A 19,667-nucleotide genomic window follows, 5' to 3' on the forward strand; every position below is an offset into this window, starting at 1 on the left:
TTGAAGGGTGGGGCAGCCATTGTAACTATACTGAGACCTTAGAACTCATGTCTCAAGGTGGATGGCGCATTTACGTTGTAGATGTCTATGGGCTTCAGTAACCACTTAACATCAAGTGGGCTGTGAGCTCGTCCACCCATCTAAGCAATAAAAAAAAAGTGGGTCGCATTTCCGATCCGACGGTAGTTTCTGCGAAGCACTACTCTTGCTAGGGCTTGTGTTAGCAAATTCTCTCAGGTTGAGCCTAGCGAGTTCGCCTACTCGCTCGGTGAATGTAGTATGTATAGCCCCTCGAAGTTACTAGAATAGGCAGGCAGAATAAAAATAAATTGTCTCAGGATGCGGCAACATTAACAAAACAACCGATCTCGCGAAAAATAAAGAGAGACGCGAATTAAAATAAAACAAAATTTTTCACTGTCTATTTTTTTATTGTAATATTTCATAATATCGTCTCCGAACGAGGTTCGATAACACCATGCTCCAAATTCACTTCGAAAAACACGTAAATTAACAATCATGTAAATGAAAAATAAAAATCAACTCTATAATTAATTACATGCGTTTAACTAGTTTAAAAACTATCACATTATAATTCATTTTCAATAAAATCTTCAACAATTTTTAAAAGCTTTGAATACACTTGCAACAATTTCACATAAACATTTAAAGTTTTTCATAACAGCAAAATATAGCTTTATTAAATAACTTAGCTCATTTTAAACTATCCAGGTATATGTATCACATACGTATTACATGTATGTATATAATACTGTCTGAAAAATATGTTCTAACGAATCTTTCTTTTGTTTTTCGTGAAATTGAACTTCGGAGCTCATCTCGCATTGAATCATTACGAGATGACGACGTTTTCTAAGTTTTACTACGTATTATTTAAATAGGTACATGCTTTGTAAATCAAATTACAATATTTTTGCGATTTCCCCTATTTAACAAAGTTCGTTGGCAGTTCTGGTTCCAGAGTAGAAGCATGTAAAACTCTGTGCAAGAAATGAAACCTTCATTCCATCATTTCCCTCGCAAAATGATTTACTTAACAATTCGAATTACAGAAAGAGAAATATGTAGTAAGAGAGAAAGAGAGAGAGAGAGAGAGAAAGTTTTAAAATTTTAATAGTATTTACAATCTATATTAAAAACAATGGTGTTCATTCCGTATTTCGTAAACGGTAAACAACATTTTTTATCTTTGTATAAAACATCGTTCTAATAACAATCATAATCTATTTGGTTATTATTTTAAATTGATATCTTGAATATTTTCGTAGCTTGTTAAGCCTAAACTTACACTAGTAATCGTTTTGGAGACTATTATTGCAACGGTAATTTCTAGAAAGACTAATAAATATCAAGTCAACTACATATATGATTGTGACTTGGTATTTTTAAACATTTTTAGCCGGAAGCCAGTCCTCCATGTTTTTGCACAGAGTATAAAACAGTACTCTGTGTGAAAAAGGCGGGATGGCGTGAAATTGATAATTTTACGTAATAAGTGGCATGATAATTTAATACAAACTAAATGGGATCCTTTTTATCCGGCATTGGACAAATGCAATTTATGACGGAACTACATATGTCTAGTAATTGAAATCTGAAAAAAAATCCTTTTATATAAACGGAAATAAAAAAATTTTTACATAACTGTCATTACTATCAATTTTGACGCAATGGTTATTATTCTAATTTTGTTTCTTTATGGTTGATAAATTAAATATGCTTATAGTGTGAAACTATTACTTGGACAATGATGTTAACATTAAAACTTTGAGTTTTCATTCATACTGTTGACACTGATTCAAAAAAGTTGATAATTACATGCCAATCTATTATTAGAGGTATATATTATTGACTAATGTACGTATTCAGATTTTTTTTCTCAAATCTAACAATTTAATTTCAAGTTTAATCTTCTGCATATTTTGTTGAGTTTTTTTTTTCTGAAAACATTTTGCTTTAATCCTCGAATTCCCCTTTCAATGTGATTTTTATTTTTATGAAACAAAAGAGAATACTTTTAGATTTTCTACAACGTTCAATACATACTGAGCACACCGTATGAATAACAAACTACATAATTACTATTTACTAAAAAAATACTAATTACCAAATAACGAAGTAATTACTCAAAATAAACGTACTGTTTCATTTAATTTTACTTACAAAATACGCTCTTAATGGAAGGATGAAAATTACGAACTCCACTTAAACTAGAGAAGAAAGTCTTAATAAGATACAAGTTTTACTACATTTTAGAAAATAAATCACACCATACTTCAATAAATAATAATAAAATAATAATCGTGTTCTTTGCTGACTTTGCAAAATAAGGATGTCTCTTTCTATCGTCTCCAATTCGAAAGAGAAACAGTATCAACGTCATAATAAACAGCTTATAGTATGTAGTAATTTTTAATTTATTTATAGTAGTCTGATTCAATTCTTTGAAACCTCATTATTAAGTAATTCTACTAATTTTATTTGGAATTTAGTTTACAGAGTATATTTTGGATGTAATATTTTTAAATGAACAAAAATAATTTGATGGGTTTACTAAATAAATAAATAAATGTCTAATGTATCTTTGTGTGTGATGTATTAATCATATAGTTAGTTAAAAGGAACCTTATGTATATTTAAATAACAGTTACCTATTTAAGAACGATAAAATTCAAATTGTTAGATGAAATATAATAATTTTGATTTTTTGAAACAAGAATAAATATAAGAAAATAAGTAAGACCTTTACGACCAGCTTGCTTGCGAACACGAAAACTGTAAATAATTCGAAACATTGATAATAATACATTTAAAGTAATTAACGCGATAATAAACTCGACAGGCCAAAGAAAATACCAAAGTCAAAGCAACTTAGGTATGTCTTTTAAACTATTTTGAAAAAAAAATTTTTTTTTTTAAATTTTATGGTAACATTTCATCTATCGTTCGTTTCCGATCCGGTGGTAGATTCAGCGAAGTACTGCTCTTGCTAAGGCCAGTGTTAGCTACACTCCGGCTTGAGCCCCGTGAGCTCACCTACATGTTAGGGCGAAGCTGAAATAGCCTCTCAAGGCTATTTATTAGCATAGTAGAAAAAAAAAAAATTAAAATACTATCGTGAAATTAAGTTTCGTTATATTACAACGATACCGTGAATAGTTTAGGTTGTATTGAAATTTAACCACATATCTAAAATAAATTATATAAAATGCTTAAGTTTCATAAATAATTGACAGTTTAAAGAGATAAATTAGTTAACGGGGTCAAGACATCATTGATGTAATTTAAAAAATCAAATGAAATGAGTTTCAGACTTAAATCAGAATATCGTATGTTTAAATTTAGATAAAAGTTAATGTGAAATAACCTATACAATATTATGTTTAACTTCTTAACTAGAAATTCTTGCACAAAAACAAATATTTCGTGTATCTCGGAAAGGATTCTAACGATTTGGATCAAGTTTTGTATTTAAATAGTTTTTGGCCTTTAACCTTGTCTACATGTTTTGCATAAAAACATGATTGTTTTCCGCCATCTTTTAAATCTCAGAGATACTCGTATTGTTCCAAATGGTATTTCAAAGACAAACCTTTACGAGATAGCATTACAAAACAACGTTATTTACTACCTATTTCAACTTATTTTTTAAATTGAATGTTTTGACTGATGTAACGAAATTACTGGGAAAGGAAAATATTTCTACGAACCGATTGAGCCAAGCTTGGTCGCACAGGTAATATTACAGAATGAGCTTTTAAAAAATAATATTTTAAAATAGAATTAACTAACAATCGCTATGCGCTACAGATAAGTATCAAATCCAAGCATACAGTACATAAGTATTTACAGATAACCTTACGAGGCCATATTTATTTTATCTAAATAGAAAGCGCGCCATTTTTTAATATTTGGCGCGCTCCTAAAAATGTCATGAGAATAATTTATTGTTTTTATTTACTTCCAAATATGATTATAGTATTGCGTAATAATTGGTAAATCTTTGGGAAAGTTAATCTGTTGCTATTTTCAGTTTTATTGTCAAGCAGGATCTATTACTAATTATTTACATCTGAACACCTTGAGTAATAATAAATGGATATTATAGTTTTTGTTTACGCGGCAAATTACCTCCGATTTCAATTACAAAATCAATACAACGCGCCTAAAATAGCAATGAAAACCATTTATTTGATGAAGAAATTAAATTAATTTATCTATTTCAAAACACCCCTATTCATTCTGAAATCGATTACCGTGTTGGAATCTTTAAGTAACCACAAAATCAATACTCTAATAGACATTCCAATATAAGCTTAATTATATACTATGTTTATACGTCAGAAGCAAATGATATCTTATCACAGAATATGACTTCATTCGTTCATTAAATCAACGTACCTATGAACATGCAGACTGAGAAATTTAATGCGAAAGCATATTTAATTCTGATGCTTTCCAAGATGCATTTTTTTAAATATCTAAAAGTTGCAGTTTTACAGTTTCAGAGGCATATCAATAATGTAACCCAGTCAAACGGAAATAACACATGAAAAGCGACATTAAAAAAGAAACATATAAGGTATATTATTCATACATATATTGTTTAAGGACTTAGCATAGTGAATGAATGAGATATTTAAAATTCTTCTCTGCGTGTGAACTACACACTTTGTTTTTTGTTTCTTTTCTCAACCTACTACTAGTATTTACGTTCGTGCTCTATACAGCCTGCTACAGATATGTTAAGAGTACCATAAATATTTATAGTATTATTTAAATTTTAAGAGAAAACCAGTAATGTTGCCAGAACAAAATCTTCCGCGTCGCTCGTGCCTATGTTTCTTAAACTGCACAGGTGAGACGGAAAATTATGAACCGTATTTGACAGATCGTATTTGACAGCTTCAAGTCGAGCCTCTAATAAGTATTGGATACTTGTGCGTATTCTTTTTTTTCAAAAAGCAAAGCTAATATTTTATTATTTAATTCAAATCTGTTCTTTACATGTATTTTTGGTATAGTTCCTTTTTTTTTATTTACACTTTCACTAATAAAACCATAATAATTAACAATTACGACACTAGCTAGCAGTTTACTTATTTCATTTAGAAATATTTAGGGTATAATAAATATGTAAAGTACTATGGTAAGACATGAGTTATATAGCTTTACAAATATTAAGCCTTATAACTTATAACTTCTATTCTATTATTGCTATGTCATATAGGCGGGTTGTTGTTAACATTGTCGGCTATGAACCATAGAAAATTGAGATCATATTTTTATCGCTCAATTTCGAGATTTTCAAGCGAAGTGGACGGTTCCCTAGTGGCATTTTCGTATGAGCGTTTCTTTGATTCTCAATTTTTTATTTGCGTTTACCCTTCGCTACCTAATAAGCGGTTATTCGAGAACGCTTGTAGACTCCTTTCGAGTCTAGTACTTATTCGAATGACTTTAACAAACACGTTTTTAAATGTCAAAAGAAAAATAAAGTTCTTATTTGAACTTCCAACTTTAACGGTTTCAACAATTCTTTATATACTTTTTCTAAGTAATTTATTTTGTGCCAACTAGACATAACGTTACATCCATTCGTGACGTTAAGTATTTCTAGAAAATATTTTTTTAACCACAACTGCACTGGATGGGTTTAGTGGTTATAAACGCCAGTTACCGCTTAAAAAAAATCAGTAATTCAGATTTTATTCTATGTTTCATTGGTCAATATCATAACAACTGTCAAATTGGCTGTATGCGCTGACTTTTTTGCTATTCCAGGTCGAACAGAAAAAATCATCGTAAAAACTTGATTAGGGATGACGCTTCTTTCCGGAGAAGATCGATCTTTCGATTAATTATTTCGACTTAAATCTAAAGAATCGATTTTCAAAATCTTCATTATAAATTAAATTGTTTAAACTTTTTTATATTTGTGCACTTGTCAAAATAAAAAAAATTTGTAAAAAAAATCGATTCTTTGATTAATCAATGTCATATCGGCATCGGTGTCTTGAATTACTGACTTACCTAGCTCATACAGCTTAGAGCGGGATAGCTTGGTAATACCACGTAAAGTTTCATCGAAAGCATAAATATTTATTGACTTTTCATTTGTTTGTTTGTTTAAAATAGGCACTTCAGTTTTTATGCGTCTTATTTCTAAATAAGTCATAAAATATTCTACTTTGGGATTTTGTGTGGCACATTTTAAAAGCATATTTCAGGGCAAGGCACATAATAAAACTATTACGTTTTACAACCAATGAAATTATTTTTAAATTGTAAAAATTGTCTATGAATATGCATTGGCTGCTTTAAATCACTACAATAGATTTTTTCACATTAATCCCGCTCTAGCGTCAACATCTAACCTAACACATACTAAGTAATTATTTACAGCGATTTAGATTCATCCAACATTTGCGGTAACGACAAAGTGATTTGGACATCACTATTATTCTTAAACGACGACTACAACAACAACAAAAACTTAAGTTTAAAATAAAATTATATTTACTTAGTTAATTAATGCAGATTTTAAATGACAATTCGACAAATAGCCCGATAGCTATAGCGGATTAAAAAAAAAAATTGTTTTCGCGTGTGTTTAAAAATGCCAAAATGTCATTTAAATTCAGCATCCATGAATGGCTTTACATATAAACGACAACATTTATTAAACGAACAATAACAAAATAGCGATGAACATCATTTTAGACAACATACATTTACTAATTCCAATAATTTGTATAATATAAATCACATTTAAATATTGAAAGTAAGCGCCATATTTTTATTGAACAACTAACATTCATATAATAATATAATCTACAGTCTCTATAATCGCTATAATATTTATGTTACATCTAGAATACCTATATCGTTTAATTAAATAATGACACAATTCACAATTTAGCGGGAATAGAATTGTGGCTGTTACACAGATAACATATGAGTGCCAAACATTGTGCATCTGTGTGATTAGTGCGAGTTTTTAACGTTCTCGATAGCGTAAAAGTTAACTCAAATTTGTATGGAGTTGGAACCTTTGCCTACATTTGCCGCTAGGGGCGCTGTTCCAACTGCATACAAATTTGAGTTAACTTTTACATTATCGATAACGTTAAAAAACTCGCACAAAAGACAACTGTTTATGACATTTGAACTTGTAGCCGTTTGTTTGTAGTCCGTGGTCTGGCTCTACATTTCCACTAATTTACCAACAATATTCCATTTTGGCATTGTGTTCCTTAATTTTCACGTTTTTCTCTCTCAAGCGCAAGCAATTAAATAAAATCCACATTACCATCAAACTTGATTTCACTTCAAGAAGTAATTTTTGTGCGCACACCCATCCGCTAAAATACGATATGCATTTCTCAAATTCTTCACCCTTCAACTTGTGCCAGTATTGAATTAAATCGACTTATTAATGATAATTTGCCATATTAGTATGACTCTTATTCTTTAATAATTACGGCCTAAATTTGTCATGTTATCGTCATATTTTGTACACATTAGTGTATAGCTTTTTTGCCTATTTATTTACTGTCAATACATTCATTTGAAATAAATGATACCACAAAAATATGGCTAAAGTACACTATAACACACATGTCGCATCTATAAGTAAAAATGATTGAATTTAATTTTTTGACATTTAAATGTCATGCTCACTGACATGACAGCTACTCAGACGAAGGGATTACCACTATGCTTTCAATTTCAACATTAATAAAAGTGATAACTTCACATCTTTTCACATTCCTTTGTGTTTATCATTTGTGTTACTGTAATGACTTGTTATTTTTGTCTATATTTTTGCGGTATTTTTTGATACATTAAAACCTTAATAATAATAATTCATTGTAAAGTCAAATCAAGTACAAGTTGAAAGTGAATAACTTTACATTTTTTCAACTAATCTATCTAAGCAACTCGTCACATACAACCTCACTATCCAGCAAAACAATTAAAGTAATTTTTGAGCAACTTTTTAAAAACTGTTTTGTGCTATATAACATACAAACAAATTAATAAAAAAAAACTAAATCCTATGACTATGTTTTTTTTTTGTATATGTTTTACACCTACATTTTAGTACACTTTGGGAATATTTATTAGTATTGCTTTATTTTCCAGTCCTATTTTTATAAAGCGTTGACTATTTATTCCGTGTTCAATATGAAAAGGACACTTTAAAAAAATCTCTAGTTAATAATTATTACTTCAAATTCCTGATTATAATGAAAGATGAACTAATTAAGTGTACATACGAAATTGTATATCCTATTTATTGATTATTAAAATGGAAGTTTAACAATTGTTCGTATTATAAATGAGTCTAAATTAAGCAGCCAACGCCTTATTATTTCCGACAACACCCCACTCAAGTGTTGAACGCTACTGCGGATGTTTTGTGAACATTTAATGATTCAAGATCGGGATTTTCCATCCACACTTTGATCGCATTTATCTTCAAATGTCTTCTTTATGTTCACAAATTAAACTAAATATCAGACAGATAAACAACCAAAATTCTTATTAGATTTATTTTTCGAAAATTACGAGAATTCAAGTTTAAATTTTCATTTATTTATTTTCATTTCATTTAACTCAAGTTTTTCATTTTACGACGATGATTGAATTAGATATTCAAGTAATACTAACAGTTTATGATAGATAGCTTTCAATATCCTTCATTGGTACACGACAGGCTTCGGGCGAATTTTTATGTGACCTTAGGTCATGAATTGCTTTCAGTCACGTCACATTAACGTAGTTTCGTGTTCTGAATAATTCTGATCATAAAGAAGACTTATTTGTATTTTTATGAGTGTTTCTGTGCTGTGCTACAATTTGAAAATTACGCTTATGAACTTAAGACTGTAAATTGTTTTTAATTTATTTGATGACCAAGTAACTTCTGCGGCTGTTAATCAGAAGACGTGGGTCTTTTGAAAGAATTGCTCCTAATTCCTTGCGGAGTATCCTCCCCTGTTTTCGGTATTAATGGTAGGGCGTATTATAAAGTCTCTAAGTACAGCTCTGCCTATTTGTTCCGCCCAATACAATTGGGCATTTTTAAATAGGTAAACAAACTTACGGATTCCCGGTTTTAGATGATTATGAGAGTCCGTAGCCATCACATTCTGAATGTCGGCACCTAACTTGAAAACTGAAGCCGAAGTCCTTATTGTATTTTATCACAACTGTTTCACAGCAGTGCCCTTAGTACCTACGAGTTTTTTAACTTTTCGATCACGTAAAAGTTGATTCAAACTTGTATGGAGTTGGAACAGCTTCCCGTCGTTTGCCGCTAGGGGCGCTGTTCCAACTCCATACAAATCAGAGTTAACTTTCACGCGATCGAGAAGTAAAAAAACTCGCACTAAGCACACAGGATGTCGAAATAAACAGGAAGGTGTGACCATTCTATGCGAGCTTACAAAACTAATCACGTATTTACTGTATTACAGTTTAAATGGCATTCAGTATGATCATTATTAAAGCCGTCTTACATTGAAATCACCGAAGAAATCTGAACTACACAAATATTTGATTCAATACCAAAACATTATTTAAATTGATGTGTACGTATTTTTTCCACAGTCTATGAACAAACAGAAAGTTAAATGCACTTTTGAATTTCAGTTTTAAACGTTGTGTAACACTTGAGTGAGCCTCATCATGGACAAACGATTATTAACTCGGACAATGTAAATAGTCGTACTCCAGTCCAAGGCTGACGGCAACGAAGACAAAATACAATAGGAACATGGTGAATCCCAGTCCTTTGTTCATCTTCCACTTGAAGCAGGCTATGCTGAGGATGACGAAGATCAGCATAGCGAACAACAGCACTATGCTGCAAACCATGCCCTTGGAGTTCACAAGGACTGGCTCTGAGTTGATCAGGCCATACAGAAGCCAGGGGAGAGGCAGCCTGGAAAGTGTTGAGAAACTGTTAGATTAAGAGTGAGACGTATTGTGAGCGCTTACGGCTAGGTTCCACTATCCTGCCTATATTGGCCGCAAAGCTTTCATGCGTGGCTGTTCAAAGGGTACCACAGCCGTTATTTAAAAAACACCTCATTAGCTTGAAAGCTCATTGATCCATATCATTTAATAAAATACTAATCCATGTCATTTAATAATTTAATAAAATACTATTTACTATAGTATACTAATACGTCCGGTGCATTCGTGTTGAGTGATGCACTGGTGTTCGAATCACAGGCGGGTACCAATTTTTCTAATGAAATACGTACTCAACAAATGTTCACTATTGACTTCCACGGTGAAGGAATTATCGTGTAGTAAAAATCAAACCCGCAAAATTATAATTTGCGTAATTACTGGTGGTAGGACTTCTTGTGAGTCCGTGCGGGTAGGTACCACCGCTCTGCCTATTTCTGCCGTGAAGCAGTAATGCGTTTCGGTTTGAAGAGTGGGGCAGCCGTTGTAAATATACTGAGACCTTAGAACCTATATCTCAAGGTGGGTGGCGCATTTACGTTGTAGATTTCTATGGGCTCCAGTAACCACTTAACACCAGATAGGCTGTGAGCTCGTCCACCCATCTAAGCAATAAAAAAAAATACTAAGAAAATTCCCCGTAAATAAATTTTCATTATACTTCTTCGAATGCAGGACTGTCCAAACAACGGATGTTTTCATCAGAAAATATTTTGGATTTAAACAGTTTGTATAATAGAATTCTTTGTCAAAACGTATAATCAATATTTGGTATAATAAATCTTTATTTTTGTAACATTCCCGTGACTTTTTTTTCCCTACCTATGCTGATAGCCTTGAGGCTATTTCAGCTTCACCCTAACGTGTGTAGGTGAGCTCACGGGGCTCAAGCCGGAGTGTTGCTAACACTGACCCCAGCAAGAGCAGTGCTTCGCAGAATAGACGGTAGACCGCCGGATCGGGAACGCGACCCACTGAGAAAATCCGACGAGAAACTCAGTGGGCATCATCTTTTACTATTATTGGGGGAATTCCCGAAAAGTATTTTGTTTGCGAAAATATATTTTTCTGCGGCCCTCCAGCTTTTGTATTAAATTTAATTAGCTCTTACAGGTATGTAGTTTGGACAGCCCTGATCTAATTTATCATAACGATATTTATTTTCCAATAAGACCTAGAAACAACAGGCAGCTGATTCTGGGTAAATGCTTGGCATTGCTGATGCCCACGAGCGGCGGTGACACCCCACATCAGCCTTAGAGTCCCAATCGATGGCAATAAAAAAAAGCATAAACATGTTTAGCAGTGTAAGCAATACTAAAATTTATATTCGTCTTCATGAGTCGATTAATCTCGAAGGTCATTAATGGTTTTATGTTAGTTGGCATTTTGTTTGACCTGATATTCGTTACAAGGTCTTTTAGCTGATAAATATCAGGAGAATTATTTTTTTATGGCGCGCCATGTCAGCAGTCCGTTAGCAATAAGAAGATCGGGGTCGAGCCGCGATATCCGATAAAATTATGTAAGTTAAGTTTGTCAGGGGACGGTCGAAATTTGTCGAAGAATTATTTACACTAGTGGTCCCCCGGTAGTCGAAATTCGACTATAATTAATTGAAATTATAAGTTTGTACACTGTTGTTATTCTTCTTGTTATTAATCTGTGATTATAGAAGTTTAATAGTTTTTTACAAGACTACGTTTTAGACAAATATTAATAAAGACAAACCATATTTAATCTGTTCTTAATTTTTTTTTTTTTTATTTTTTATTGCTTAGATGTATGGAAGAGCTCACAGCCCACCTGGTGTTAAGTGGTTACTGGAGCCCATAGACATTTACAACGTAAATGCGCCACCCACCTCAAGATATAAGTTCTAAGATCTCAGTATAGTTACAACGGCTGCCCCACCCTTCAAACCGAAACGCATTCCTGCTTCACGGCGGAAATAGGCAGGGTGGTGGTACCTACCCGCGCAGACTCTCAAGAGGTTTTACCACCAGTAATTACGTTAATTATAATTTTGCGGGTTTGATTTTTATTACACGATGTTATTCCTTCACCGTGGAAGTCAATGGTGAACATTTGTCAAGTACGTATTTCATTAGAAAAATTGGTACCGGCCTGCAGGATTCGAACATCCGTGCATCGCTAGATACGAATTGCACGAATGCACTAATGTATGTTGAATTGCGTATTAGAAGCCATCTCTAAATTGTTAACGCTCGTACTGATTTCAATCCTGAATATTGTTTTGCGTGATCTACAATGGTAGTTTAGTTAATTTGAAGGAAGCAACATTGTGTTTTTGTCATATTCGAATGTACACCAATACACAGTATTTTTATTTCATCATTTTTCATTAAAAAAAATCTCGTGTTTCGAATTGAGAATCTCTCTTTTTTTAATACCGTCGTATGTTGTTATTGTTGTACAAACAAGATGTATGGAGAAACAAGATTGAGAATAATATATTTAAAGTTAGATTCTAGGCATTCTTAATGTGAAATTGTGTCATATTTAATATCAAAAACAAAAGGATACGTTATTGTTCCCTAATTAAAATACAGTAAGCAGTTTGTTTGGTGAAAAAATAAGTGTTTTTCCCAATCGTTTTTCAGCTATTCTTACAATTATTGAAATTTTAATTGCATTTCGATAAGATTGATACTAAATCATGAATATTTTAGTTGTAAGTTGACGAATTTACTTGTTGAAAACGAATACAGATTTGGATTTGTTTCCTTATGTTCGTGCACTTTGTATACAGACTTTTGACGTGAAAACGTCTTATAAATCAATGAAGGCTGGCTGCATGCACGAAAAAGTGTCACGTTCCGTCTGAGCCTGAGCGTGCAAGCGAGAGCGCGGAACAAGCAATAGAGAGGCACGATCGGCCCAAGCGTTGGCTTGTGACACATTTATCTCTCTTCTCGCGTGACGTCAGAGCTAGCAGTTCAGATAGTTCTATCGCTACTGACGTTATCACGTACAACTATCAACCGGTTTTACAGACAACCAATTAATTTTATAAGTTAGAAGTCTGTGGTTGGAGATCGTAACGTCCTATCGTATACTATAATATTCGTTCACTATTATTTTCTCATTTAATGAGTTCCCGATATTTCGGCGTGTTGAAAGCCGGAAATATAAGTAGAATCATGATAAGATTCCGTTAAATGCCAATGTACGTTAGCTAGATACGAGGAAAACATTTCAATAATTCTTAATATTACATATTAATGAAGGAAGCATCGATCGGCTGCACTTATTTAACTTTCCAAACACACGTCTTAGCAAAGACCAAATTTTAGGTAGGATTTAGTAACATCTAGAACGCTCGAGAAGTACAACGCCATCTATTGTCAGACAGCGGAAACACACATTACTCGACTTATGTGGAATATTCTCGATAATTCTACGGATGTCGTATCGACTATTAAAGTGTTGCATAGATGGCACGCAGTCAGTTAGTGATCGGAATTACTCGAAGCGAAACAGCGAACGGATCACCTGAAGCGAAGCGGAAGAAGCGAATTGAGAATTTTAAAGTGTTCTGCGAGTGTCCTAAGTGATAAATGTAGTTTTAAGTTGTACTTTGATAGAACATTTATTTATCACGAACCTCAGCGCGTAACAATTTATTATGTGGTTCAAAGTAATAGTTGAGGTGACAAGAAATCACTGTTTACCCTACAGCGGTGAGTAGCCTTGACCTTTCACCCGTGAAATCTGACACTTCGCCCCCGTGACCTTACCTTGATTGTATTTTAGTAGTAATTACCTGATTATGCTTGAGTACTACGAATCGAACCTAACTATTTACTTGTAATCTAATATTTATCGTACTACAAATCAGCTTTTCGTTTTTACATTTCAAATTACGGTTAGAATTTCATATTGTTTTACGTAATTTGAAAATCATTTGCGTGGTTAAAATCTTTGACTAATAATTCTTACTAGTGGTCCCCTGGTAGTCGATTTTCGACCATAGTTAATTAAAATTAAAAGTTTGGACACTATAATGATTCTATTGTCAAAGACTATTATATTTCTATAATCACAGATTTCGCCAAGACTACACTTTAGGTAAATATTAATAAAGACAAATAATATTTAATCTATTCTCAATATGACCTGACTAGACTAGTCAAAGTATAACTAGAGAAAAGTTTGACAAGAAACAAATACTATGCATACGTGTGTGTGTCAAATACACGGTAGCTGCATGTATTTGACACACACACAGTGGTAGTGGCATAAATAGACAGGATTTTGGTGCATACCCACGCGTGCTCTCACAATACTCCCAATACTGCAAAAGCTTTTAAAAACTCACTAGGAAATTTTGAATAGTGAATTCGTTCGTTTTTGCGTTTTATCAAGCAGCAGTTTCCATACAATTTATGTTGTATTTAAAAAATATATAAGTCACATATGACGTAAGTAATTCGATATACATTTTTTTCTTTCAATGAAGCAATTAACCTCTCAGTGGGTTGCTTTTAAGATTTGGTGGTAGACTCTGCGAAGCACTGCTTTTGCTGGGGCTAGTGCTAAAAAACTCTCTTATATTGAACCCGTGAGTTTACCTACTGTCCGCAATGAGCTGGCTTAAGCTACTAGCGAATAGGTAGGAAAAAAAAGTAATGCACCAACCATTTCGCTAGAGCTAGTGTTAACAATCTCTCTGAAATTGAGCCCGCGAGCTTATCTACTGTTCGGGATTAGCCCCTTAAGCTAGGGGGGGGGGGTAATAGGTAGGGGAAAAAACAATTCACCTGCCACAGCATTCTCTACACCACCCTTGTTTGATTGATAGAAAATGCTTGAGGCAGTAAAATCGCCACTAAACTCATGTGCATAAAGTTGATTATTTAAATCGTGACATACCCAACAGTGACATCAAAGATGTTGCTGCCCACAGAACTTGAGACCGCCATGTCCCCGAAGCCCTTCCTGGCCACTATGACCGACGTTATGAGATCGGGCACCGAAGTCCCCGCCGCCAGAAGCGTGAGCCCCATCACCTCCGGAGGCACCTGAGCTGTCGACCCCGCTACGTTGGCCCACCACACCATTAAATAAGAGAAAAACGCTATCCAAACTATTGACCCTATAAACGTTACAGGGAACAGACCTTTACCTGAAAGAGGAAACATTTTTTTTAAATACATGTCGAAGGGAAGGAAAGGTTATTTGATTATGAGCGACATTTTTCGCTTAATAAGTGACCTTTATTTTTGTAACTAAAGGTCTGTTTTATTTGGTATTAGTGTCGATAATTAGATGTTTTTAATTGAACTTCAATTAATTTTATTCCATTCAAATAGCTGAAGTTTATTTTTATTATGATATTTTATTCAAGTTTTAAATATTGTTGTACAAAAATGTCATGTTTCCTATTTTTGTTTTAAGGCGAGTCAGCAGTTTTTTCTTTATGTAATTTTTAATAAATATAATGTATTATACTTATAAATTTTATTACTTTCATTTATATTTATTCATTTGTTTTAATTTTATATTGTCCATTAAACTCCATTTATTTTATTAAGCTAGCATTATTAGTTTCCAAGTTTTATAGGTTTCTTTAGGTGACTCGCATTCATTGCTCTCGAGTATACAAATGGGTCTTCTGTAATGTTGCAAAAATGTCACTTAAACCAAATAGCATTACATAGCTAGACTACCAACCAACAAATAAACATCCAAACGTAAAAAAATTATAATATATCAAATATGTTACATAGGAGACATCAATCTTTTTTTTAGCCAAATTTTATTTCTGTTAAGTGGGGTGTATGTAGTTTTTGGGTCTGATATGGTTAATACCTCTCGGAGTTCTTGTGTCCGGGAGGGTGATCCATAATGGGAAGACAATCGGAGCGACCAACACATACGTCAGCCGCTTACGGAACCCTGAGGGCCACGACATATCCAGCGGAGTCGTGTCTTCCTCCAGGTCTCCTATCTGAAACAAGCAGATTTTTATTGCCTTTGTAGGTAGACGAGCGTACGGCCCACCTGATGGTGAGTGGTTACCGTCGCCCATGGACTTCAGCAATGCCAGGAGCAGAGCCCAGCCGCTGCTTACCGCTTAATACTCTCCACAAGCCTCGTTTGTAGAAGGACATGTCATAGCGCTCGGGAAACACCGTGGAAAAAAAAAAGCCGGCGCTTTGCAGCTAGAGTAGGCATAGCATAACAAAACTCCTAACGCCAGCAAAAACGAAAGGTTTTTGGCCGAAGTCCTCTCGAAGCAAAAGGTATATAACAGGTAATATGTACCATGAAAAAATCTAATCGATCAACCTCATCGTTTCTCCGAACATGAACATTTTCGACTGGTGGTAGGACCTCTTGTGAGTCCGCGCGGGTAGGTATCACCACCCTGCCTATTTCTGCCGTGAAGCAGCAATGCGTTTCGGCTTGAAAGGTGGGGCAGCCGTTGTAACTATACTGAGACCTTAGAATTCATATCTCAATATGGGTGGCGCATTTACGTTGTATTATAGATGTCTATGGACTCCAGTAGCCACTTAACACCAGGCGGGCTGTGAGCTCGTCCACCCATCTACGCAATAAAAAAAAAGAAAAAAGAAACATGCATCGATTCAAATCGCTGTCATGTTGTCAGCAGTCTTTCCAGCTTCGTAATCACGTGACATTGGTATGCTTCTACCGCAGCCGAGAAATAAGACTTTAAGCTCCACACATAGAGCTTTTGCGACTTATTCTTCAGGAAGACTTCACTTAAACGATCCGTAAAAAATAAACAGCTATTCGGTTTTATTGATTTTATCAAATTGGTTTTTGGAAATTTATTTGAAATGAATGCATTTTATATGCCTTAGAAATCTGCCCGTATTATAGGCATCTTGATGACTGAGTTTTTTTATTGCTTAGATGGATGGACGAGCTCACGGCCCAACCCATAAAGGAGCCCGTAGACATCAACGACGTAAATGCCGCCACCCACTTGAGACATGAGTTTTGAGTCTTAGTACAACGGTTGGCCAGGCCTTCAAATCGAAATTCATTACTGTTTCACGGCAGAAAATTGTGGAGCGGGTCGTATCTTTGTTTTTTTTTATTGCCCTTGTAGGCAGACGAGCGTACGGCCCACGTGGTTACCGTCGCCCATAGACTTCGGCAATGTCAGGAGCAGAGCCAAGCCGCTGCCTATCGCAAAAGCCCGCACCTAGTCGTACGGGCTCACAAAACGTCCTACTACCAGTAAGTATCGTGGTATCTCGGTTCCTCATGCGTAAAATCGCTCGGAGAACTTCTATATGCGTTGCGTCTGTGCCGATGTTCGAATCTCGAATGCAAATACAAGGTAAATGAAGATAAAGTCTTCACGAATTTAAGAAAATAAAAGTAAAAATATCTAATTTTCGTACTTATCAGACGTTCACAATTGGCTTCCACGGTGAAGGAATCATCAGGAACATCGTGTAATAAAAATCGAACTTGACAAATTATAATTTGCGTAATTACTGGTGGTAGGACATATTGTTAGTCCGTACGGGTAGGTACCACCGCCCTGCCTATTTCTGCCGTGAAGCAGTAATGCGTTTCGGTTTGAAGGGTGGAACAGCCACTTAATAACGTCTCATCGATATTTCAAATACTATCGGAAAAAAGAAATGATTTCGGAAACTATAACGCTGCGTCAGCGCGTTGATGACGAGAAAGGAGGGCGAATTTCGCAGGAAACCGATCGTCAGGAGCGATGTATACCGAAATGGGCATCGTTATTCGTATGAACGATGCCTAATACGGGAAATGTAAAGGAAATGATACAGACGACACATCACAACGTTCAGATGTCGAAGCGAAATTGGATTCTTTCTCGACGCTGTTATTTGATATGCAAGGGATATTATGTAACTGTTTTTTTGTAACGAAAATATAATCTTAACGAGAATGCGTAGTAGCAGGTCCGATCCGGTGCTTAGAAATTTTATTTACTATGTTTTAACACGAAGTTTTTGCACCATTGTACCCTGTTGAAAATTCACATTGTGATCAGTAATAGATATAGTCTGATGTATGACGCAATGGAGGTTAAACAGGAAAAATTGGTATGCTTATGTATACGCATAACTGACGGCAAAATATCGGCTTAACGTGCGCATTCGTAAATATATCAGTCAGTCTGTAAACGAAAATGCCGGCAACTATCCGTCAATTTTAAAAAGCCCGGTCGGCGGTGTGTCGCGTTCCAATCTGGCAGGCTGGTTCTGACCCAGCGGGGTATCCGGGAACACCAGCGGCATCGCCCGGGCGTCCTAGAGGTGGCGCCGCGAGTCTAGTTATAGTGTTGACCGCGGGAAGCCTCTTACTCTGACCGAGTTCTGACTCCGGGGTGAGATTGTACGTCAGGTGTAAGAGTGCGTGGGAGTCGTTTAGTGCGGTAGGGCCCTAAAATATCCTTGGGTCCGCGGTCTCCTCCCAACATTTGCAGATTGTCAAGTTGCACATACCACGCGCGCCCTCCAAACGCGGGGACTTTGTAGGAGCCGACAGCATCAATCAACATTCTTAGAGAACACAGCGCGACACGATGTGTTCTCTAAGAATGTTGATTGATACTACGAGTACATCGTCAATACTGTACGACTTCGAGACGAGAACCTTGCCTACAGGGAAGCACAATATCTTACTACAATATAAAAACGATATGAAACGGGAAAAAACACAATAGTAATTGTTATTCTAGAACACCGTGGAATAACGAAACAATCAATCAGATTAGAGGCTTGCTAGCTTTCATTTGAATGTTTTTTCGTCAGGCTAAGATTATCGCGATCTTTGTTCTGAGGTTAGTCATCAATCAGGTGTCTGGCCACCGAACAATGGCAGTCCAGGCCACGCTTCGGTTAAAGGTCGCAATACTATTCTGTGACTAATGACCCTGTTTTTTCCCCTCAGAATACAAGTAACACTTTTTATTTTGACCTTTTTCTGTGCTGTCGGGCTTCAACATGCTGCTATTGAATAGGACACTGTTTGAACTACACTAGCCATATACTTTATTGATATCTAGTAACTTTATTTATTGATTTTTTGTGGACTCCGTAATTATTACTTAGGTATTCATTTTAATAGTATTAACAAAAACAATAAAAGAACATGGAGCCTATTTTACAGTCCAACTAGTATTAAGATTTCTAAGTGTCGAAGTTAATACTTCGAAAAATTGGTGTTTTTCGGTTCAGTTCTACACAAAGATTAAGACGGTATAATCTGAACAACCGTTTTTTTTTTTATTGCTTAGATGGGAGGACGAGCTCACACAGCCCACCTGGTGTTAAGTGGTTACTGGAGCCCATAGACATCTACGACGTAAATGCGCCACCCACCTTGAGATATAAGTTCTAAGGGTCTCAGTATAGTTACAACGGCTGCCCCACCCTTCAAACCGAAACGCATTACTGCTTCACGACAGAAATAGGCTGGGTAGTGGTACCTACCCGCACGGACTCATAAGAGGTCCTACCAGCAGTAATTACGCAAATTAGAATTTTGCGGGTTTGATTTTTAATACACGATGTTATTCCTTCACCGTGGAAGTCAATCGTGAACATTTGTTGAGTACGTATTTAATTAGAAAAATTGGTACCCGCCTGAGATTCGAACACCGGTGCATCGCT

At 35.0% G+C, this 19,667-nt stretch overlaps 1 protein-coding gene across 4 annotated transcripts in view; it reads right to left on the bottom strand.

Annotated features, from left to right (window-relative positions):
• Positions 1–410: 410 nt before the first annotated feature.
• The window catches only part of LOC114239344 (sodium/potassium/calcium exchanger Nckx30C), a 72,449-nt gene continuing 53,192 nt past the window's right edge, over positions 411–19,667 (bottom strand). For all 4 annotated transcript variants that reach the window (XM_028169500.2, XM_028169503.2, XM_028169501.2 and 1 more), the window contains 3 exons: positions 15,841–15,979; positions 14,902–15,154; positions 411–9,973 (listed from right to left, as the gene is read on the bottom strand). In XM_028169500.2, coding sequence (XP_028025301.2) covers positions 9,733–9,973; positions 14,902–15,154; positions 15,841–15,979 — 633 coding nt within the window. In that variant the 3' untranslated portion in view covers positions 411–9,732. The remainder of the gene's footprint in view (positions 9,974–14,901; positions 15,155–15,840; positions 15,980–19,667) is intronic.

Source organism: Bombyx mandarina, chromosome 19 (assembly GCF_030267445.1).
Source record: "Bombyx mandarina strain Sakado chromosome 19, ASM3026744v2".
NCBI lineage: Eukaryota > Metazoa > Arthropoda > Insecta > Lepidoptera > Bombycidae > Bombyx > Bombyx mandarina.